Source organism: Nannospalax galili, unplaced genomic scaffold (genome assembly GCF_000622305.1).
Source record: "Nannospalax galili isolate Female #2095 unplaced genomic scaffold, S.galili_v1.0 scaffold212, whole genome shotgun sequence".
Lineage (NCBI taxonomy): Eukaryota > Metazoa > Chordata > Mammalia > Rodentia > Spalacidae > Nannospalax > Nannospalax galili.
The window spans coordinates 3,397,866-3,405,830 of record NW_008333884.1 but is presented as its reverse complement, the minus strand read 5'-3'; the positions used below and the strand labels follow the sequence as shown (position 1 = coordinate 3,405,830).

General features: G+C 42.5%; 1 protein-coding gene across 2 annotated transcripts in view; it reads right to left on the bottom strand.

The window, feature by feature from the left end:
- Rpa1 (replication protein A1) overlaps positions 1–7,965 on the bottom strand; it is a 78,786-nt gene that overhangs the window by 11,841 nt on the left and 58,980 nt on the right. For both annotated transcript variants that reach the window (XM_008828791.3, XM_029561447.1), the window contains exons 7-13: positions 7,785–7,917; positions 6,550–6,652; positions 4,542–4,610; positions 4,203–4,395; positions 3,911–4,050; positions 3,430–3,578; positions 606–738 (exon numbers count right to left, since the gene is read on the bottom strand). In XM_008828791.3, coding sequence (XP_008827013.1) covers positions 606–738; positions 3,430–3,578; positions 3,911–4,050; positions 4,203–4,395; positions 4,542–4,610; positions 6,550–6,652; positions 7,785–7,917 — 920 coding nt within the window. The remainder of the gene's footprint in view (positions 1–605; positions 739–3,429; positions 3,579–3,910; positions 4,051–4,202; positions 4,396–4,541; positions 4,611–6,549; positions 6,653–7,784; positions 7,918–7,965) is intronic.

Genomic DNA, 7,965 nt, shown 5'->3' with positions numbered 1-7,965 from the left:
TAAAGGCCTATAGAGTCCCCAAATGCCCTTCAGTGTGGATTCATCCTAGTCAACCTACTGAGTCTTACCCTTAAATGAGACTGAATCTCTCCTTTGGTTCCAGTAGTTCCTCAGATAGGGTTGGGGTTTTTTACCCACTTCCCCAAGTCTATGCTGAAATTTTAGTCTATGCTGGGATTCTATCTGGCTTGAGCTTGCATGGTACTTGTGCACGCTGTAACCATTGCTATGAGTTCATATGAGTAACTGATCAGCTCTCTGGAAAACTCTGTTTCCTTGTGGTCATCTACCACCTCTGGCTCTTAGAATCTTCCTGCCCCGTCTTCCGCAATGCACCCTGAGCCTTGGGAGGCAGAAGTTTGCTATAGGTGTTCTATTCAGGGATGAGCACTCTGCAGGGATTCTTAACCACTGCATAGTAACGTGAGAAAATCAACAAGGAAAAGCAGTCATGTGGCACCCTGGCAAGGCCTCTGGGCTACTAATCCTCTGTGTAGAGTCCCAGGTGAGTATGATGGCGCTGAATTAGTATTTGAAAGCAGACTTAAAACTCAACCTGGGGCAAACTTTCCAAGTTTTTGCCAAGTGAGGGGAATGTAAGATACCTTGTCACCCTGGCCCAGGTTCTCTGATTTAACCTCATACAAAGTTTTCCAGTTGGTGTTGTTCCCTCCTGTTCCTCCGCTTCTGAGGTCAGAGATGGAAACACCATCTAAGCCTTGTCCTTCTGAGTCGAACCTGAAAAAAGTAAGCAATGATGACAAGCACTTCCAAGCTTCTCAGATGTGCGAATCATGTGATCTATCAGCTATGAGCTCTCAGCCCCACCCCCATCTAGATCCTGGTCACATGGACTGGTACTTTCTACAACACCTTAGTCTAGCAGGGTGTGGTGGCACAGGCTTTAATTCCGGCACTCAGGAGGCAGAGGCAGGGCAGATCTCTGTGAGTTCCAGGCCAGCTGGAGGTGCAGGGAGACCCTGTCTCAAAGAGACAACAAAACAAAACAAAACCCCCCAAAACCCAACAACAACAACAACAAACAACAAACCAACTACTTTAGTCTCAAGAGATAGAATGCCCTTTCTTTTTATCTCATTTGCTTTAATGACCCCCAGTGGTCAAGACAAACAGTGCTGAAGTACCACATACCCTTTTCCTAAACAAGGCTTGCATAGTGAGCCCTAAAAACACTAGCCATGAAAAAAGTCAGCACAAAAAAAGCAACAATATGGTACAGTCAGTCCCTTGAGCATCTAAGGTTCACCACAATCAGAAGCTGCTTACATCATCACTGAAATGTACTGGATGAAAATGGACATTTTTGTTTAACAAGTCAGCTAAAAATGTTTTCATGGTAGGAAATCTTTTTTTTTGGTCTTTTTGAGACAGGGTCTCCCTGTAGCCCCAGCTGTCCTGGAACTCACTATGTAGACCAGGCTGGCCCTGCACTCATAGAGATCCAGTTCCGCCTGCCTCTGCCTCCCGAGTGCTGGGAGTAAAGGGTGCACCACCACGCCCAGCAGTAGGACATCTTTTAAGCCCAATACAGAGCCTAATCAGTTATATAGCCCAAAGCTCTCCATCAGAAGGCATTATTTGCTTTGTTATACATTTGCCTTCTTAGTGAGATTTTACTTATGCAAACATTAAGGTTACATTCATTTACATTAAATTATTATTAGAATTGATTGTACTTCTTGGTTATCAGCTGATCTGAAGGAAAGGAAGTCAGGGAGAAAGTGGGAAGAACATGTTAGTGGTGAACAGCAGTGAGCCTGAGATTAAAAACATCAAACATCATCCGAGTGGTAGATAATTAAAAGCTAGCCACACAGCTCCCTAAAATGAGACCGTCCAACAGAACGGCTGCTGCCCTGAGCTGCAGACAATCACCTCGTTCTGTCAGGTAAACAGCTAAATCCGTCACAGAGGCACAGCAAGGTCCATAAATCTGTTTCACCACTACTAGCTACACAAGTTTATGGTTTCAAAAACTCCAAGGAGACATTTGCCACCAAAGACAGCTCATCAGGTGCCAACAGAGCAAAAACAGAGGCAGCTCTTACAATAAGAATTCCACTTTGCTAGAGTCAAGATCTAAACACCGTTAATCCTTGCCTGGGTGGGGTGTGTGCACACAACTTCTCTTAGATCAGTGGCAGGTTATTTTGTTCAGGGGACAGACATGTCTTTTTATGTTATCTGTGATCACAGTCACTGACAGTGAAATATGAACACCTTAATGTAGGTACACAATTAACCTGAGGTTGTGTTCAGAATATGGAAGAGAATCAACCAACAAAAACAAATCAAAGCCATGGTTATTTCTGATGAAGCTACTAAGGGATGCTGTCATGTAATACAATACCAGCTATGAGAATAGTGAGTAGTCTGCATGGCCCACACTCATGAGGATGGCTCAGATGGTATCACTCTGTTTCACCAAACTGCCCAAGTCTTAGTGTTACTGGTTGAGATCAGACTCAAAACAAAAATGTCAAGTATGAGCTATTTCTTGAGTCCCTTAAACTCTAAGACATAGCTGGAAACCACACATGTCCCTCTGTGATTGTAGCTATACAAATTATTTAAGTTTAGGCTAAAGTGTTTTCCTTAACCACATCAACTCTTCCATATAACATTTCAGGATGAAGTGCTCATTTAAGACAGAGTTTTAGTGCCTTGAAAAACTAGATATGGTGAGGTGATTTTAACAGCCTCTCCTCAGCTTGAGGGCTTTGGGCATAACAGTGTAATGCCAACAAAAAGCCCATTGTTCCGCCATGCTTTATTATAATCCAGTGAATGCACATTAGAAGATGTGACTAGGACAAGAGACTCCACAGACTAAGAAAGCACATTCTCCCCCCACACCAGATGCCCACAGCTCAAAGCCAGGAGTAAAAGACACCTTAGCATAGTCCTTCAGCACACAGCTGCTGAAGCCGAGCCGTACCCTGCTTTGACAGGATCGAGGTCAGCATACAACACTTACATTCTAATTGCCTCCTCTGACCTTCAGGTTTGTCAGAGGATTATGGGTTTGTCAGTTTAAGGGCTTTAAAGCCATCCTCTCAGAAGGCATAATGCTCCAAGAAATAAAGAAACTGTTCCACTCAATAACAAAGGCTTCTGCTTGGCAAAAGCTCACATGCTGATGATAACCAGGTCTTTCTTTCTCTCTCTCTCTCTCTCTCTCTCTCTCTCTCTCTCTCTCTCTCTCTCTTTTTGTCTTTTTGAGACACGGTCTCCCTGTAGCCCCAGCTGTCCTGGAACTCACTATGTAGACCAGGCTGGCCTTGAACTCACAGAGATCTCTGCCTCCCAAGTGCTGGGATTAAAGGCGTGCACCACCACGCCTGACACCAGGTCTTTTTTCAAAGCCTGGACTCAAATAACCTGTTGGCTGAGTTCCACAAAACCTACCATCCACGAAGCTTATAGGCCTCTGGGATGTCAGGATTCACAAGGATAGTGCTAGATGATAGGACAGAGAGGCTCCGCCCACCAAAATCAGAAACTCGGGCTCCTTTGATAGCCATCACCGGCTGTCTAGAACCATCAAACTTGTCAGCCTGCAAAGGAAACGCATACAAGCATCACTGGCAGGCAGAATGCACAGGAAATTTTTATGGAGAACGGACAATATAGTACATGGACTCATAAGACAGACTTTACACTCAAGAATCTGCTTGGACTTACACAAAATAATCTAGCTTTACTTTCCTAGAGGTAGAGTAAGGAGCATTTCATTATAAGTTGAAATCACAGAGAAACTCACACAAGTAAAGGATTTCAAATAACTGCCGGACAGCACAACCCTTTATACCTTTGTGGCCAAAGCCCCACAATGCAAAAGGACAAGACAACCCATCTATGGAGCTGTCTGCTCAATGCAAGGACTTACATCTTCTCCCCAGAGAGTTGCCGTCACCACTTTCCCTGACATATCCATCAAATAGATATTTCTCTTAGCAACTTCTCTGTTGTTAGACTTCACTGTGATTTTAGTTGCATCTTCATAGCTCTTGCAGATCCCAATTATGTCTGAAACACAGGAACAATGTCTTAAAAGCAGCCAGATCAAGGCTCCTTGGAGAACGTGACCAAGGGTTGAATGGCAAACAGTGCTGTACACCTCCCATATGATGAAGATAAAGCTAATCATCACCACTCTCTGTCCTAGACCCTGAACTTACCTACGAGTGAGTCTTTAGACTTGCTCTCTAGGTTACCAATCCCTGTGAAATCAAACTGAACTGTAGGTAAGTGATGGCCATCTTCACAGAGAAGGACAGAAGTCTCATTATTGAAGGTCATCTCGTAATCATTTTTAACAGCTGAGAACTGTTTGTTAGCAATCTTCAGGGTGCCTTTTGAGAAATAATACACCTACAAAAGAAGCCAAGCCAAGGAATGCTAGGCAGTCAGCAAATCAGACACAAAACCCTTCCCTACAAGGTAACCCTCCAGCAGGTGGTCCCCATGTGCCCTCTGCACCATCCAACTGTGTCAGCTCTGAATCAACACCATCATACCTTGTTCACTTCAAGAAGGGGAAAGAATTTGTCCACTTGCTCATTGAAGGCAGTAGCTCTGATTTCACCCTGCGAAGCAAGTGAGAGCATATCAGAACTGTGCTGCTCCACCCAACTTGGGGCAATGAAAAGCAGGAGCAAGATGATATCTTTGGAGCAACACCACAGCACAAGGAGAATCCTCAAGAGGGCTGCAGACATTTCAGAAATCCACAACCTTCTTATAGTCACACATTCAAGCCATCAGTTCTCATAAAACAAGAGAAGTTCAACTAGTTGAGCCCATAATCATGATTTCACCACCTCAAGTTAAAAACCTAAAACAAGGATGCTGGCAAGATGACTCAGCAGGTAAAGGTGCTTGCCACACAAGCCTCAAGATCTCAGTTTGAACCCTGGAACCCACTTAAAGATAGGAGAGAATCAACTCCACAAAGTTGATCTCTGGCCTCCACACATCTTGGGACACACATGCACCTGTGTGCATATACATACGATAAGTTAAGATTTTTTAAAAACGTTGTCTAAAAATTAAAAATAATAAAAAAAAAAACAAGGAAGAGTTTAATTCTGATAATAAAAACAAGAAGTTCTGGATCCTGAGTGACAGGCTCAAAGCCCACGGGAAGTGAGCTGATCAGGATGACTCGGCAGTCCTCACGCCTGCACCTAGAGGATGGATTACCTCACAGTCCCGAGTTGTTGCCAAAAATGTTGTAACCAGTCATGCTTTCAAGTTGCTTCAGATTTGATTTCACTTTTACTTTTCTATCAGGCAATATGTTAAAGATGGATAAGAAACTTAAACAAATGGCAGAAATCTTACCCAACTGCAGATTAAACTGACAATTTGCAGAAAATTAGGTTCTGATACTGAGCCTGCCAGCACAGCTCAGTATTTGCCATGCTGTATCGTTAAGAGGATATGATGAGGTGAAAGCTTGGGGTTCATCAGCCTAACCAGCAGCATTTTGTTTTGTTTAAGTAGATCTGTATGGTCAGAATTCATTTCCTACAAACTCCACTGTTCAAGTAGCTGCCACTTTCTGCTGAAGCCCAATGTTCCTCTCCACTCTTCAGCAGCAAGCACAGCACAGGGTTCCAACTAAGCCTCCAGCAAGCCAAATACTGTTTCCATTTCTTCTGCCCATGAGGCCACTTATGCACTGAAAATATTTTATTATTTTTTTTAATTCTATGTATGAGTGTATTGCCTGCATGTAAGTGCACCCATGTCATGCAATGCCTGTAGAGGGCAGAAGAGGGCCTTGGATCCCCTGGAACTGGAGTTACCGATGGTTGTTAGCTGTCATGTGGGTGCTGGAAATCAAACCTGGGTTCTCTACAAGAGCATCCAGTGCTCTTAACTGCTGAGCCATCTCTCCTGCCCCTACTTATGCATTTAAAAGACTAATTTCTGGGGGTATAAAGATGATTTTATGTGGACCGAGTGTAGTAGTTCCTTTAATCTCAGTACTCAGGTGGATCTCTGCAAGTTCAAGGCCAGCCTGGTCTATATAGTGAGTTCCAGGTCAGCTGGGGCTACAGGGAGACCGTCTCAAAAAAACAAAAAGAAAAAGATGATTTTATGTGGACCGAGTGTAGTAGTTCCTTTAATCTCAGTACTCAGGTGGATCTCTGCAAGTTCAAGGCCAGCCTGGTCTATATAGTGAGTTCCAGGTCAGCTGGGGCTACAGGGAGACCGTCTCAAAAAAACAAAAAGAAAAAGATGATTTTATGTATGAAATACACAAAAATCCAATAAAAAATACACACACACACGTGTGTGTGTATGTATATATACGACTAATTTCTATCCCTACAAATACTTTCCTTTAAGACTGAGTATTTTATGACATTTTAGCCCTCCATCCTAGACAGATCAGAAGTCAACAACAGAAAGGCAACCACAATGACAGTCATGTTTCTTGCTAGCTCATGGGTCTCAGAGCTGAGCCCTGCATCACAGAGTCCGGCAATCCCACCTCCTCATGTGGTGCATACTCACACTTTCATCCACAAGTTCTATAGAGAAAAGCTTCCCTTCGCCGCGGGAATTGCTCCACGTCCGGATCTGACTTTTGTTGGTGACACGAGCACAAACAGTCCACCTGAAAACCAAATAGACAACAGTGGTGTTTGGAGTCTTTCTTACTTGGAATACGGGGTCAAGATCATCTGCCTATGGCCCTTCTCCTCTGAGGCACATTCCGTTTGTCAATGTTAGCTATATTTTAATACAGCTAATTAAAACCCCAAGATGACACACAGGTTTGACAGTTTACAGAATAAGTAAACAGAAAACATACCAGGTGGTTTAACACTAACTCATTCTCCTGTCAAATAAGTAAATTTATAAATCTTTCCCTTCTCCAAAAACCATCACCAAGGCAACAATATCTCTTTAATGAAAGGTTCTAAGGAAAAAAAAAAAATGCAGCTATACCAGCAATTATATTTTGCTACTATTTTCAATTATGGGAACTGACATAATCACTATCAAATTTCTGTCTCATTTCTAATGCATGCCAAGCATAAATACGAGGTTACAGAATGTGGAATTTGTGGGCCACAGGAAGTAAACACACTGAAGTGCCATGACCCTACTCAAAGGCCTGGTGCCCATCCTCAACATAGGTCCTAGGCACACTAATTTTCTTATAATTTCACAGGGGAAATTATCTCCCCTATTTTACCAAGTATTGGAGAATAAATAAAAGCATATTCAAAAAGGATCCTGAAAACAGAATTTACTAATTTTCAATGCTCTAATTACTTTTTAAACTAAAAAAGTAATAGCAAAGAAATACATGGTTAGGGACTATTAATATGGTTAATACAAATAGGCTAGATGATCTTAGCCAAATTAAATCATAGTAACAATTTTTAGACCAAAAGTCACGTCTATAGGAGATTAAATGCCTTATGAGTTAGCCTTTTTTTTTTTTTTTTAAATTCCTAGGCCTACCAAGAGATTCTTAAATCAGTAAATATTTCTAAACTTCAAATTCTTCAAAACTGAATGAAGTCTTACAGGCTATGGCAGATTGCTATTTTTGCCATTCTTTCTGATAAGAGTGATAGAGGTTGCCACAATTTGTATCTTCCTCTAGCTCAGTAAAACAAAACAAAACTCATTCTCTGTGGTGGTGACACCAAAGTCCACACATAAGTCACTCACAGCCCACAGGAACTTCATGTAACATTTGGTAAGGAGTTCTGTGCTTGCCCTGTACAACTCACTTGGATTGGTAAGGGGTGAGGCTGGCGATGGGTACAACTTTGGACTGTGATCCCCCAGAAGGCTGCAACAGGCCAGTTCCAGCAGCTTTTCCAAATGTTTTTGAGGGACCATAAGCCTTGGCAACAGTGGAACCTTCATAAACACACACAAAAAGGACAATCATCTTATTTTATATATATA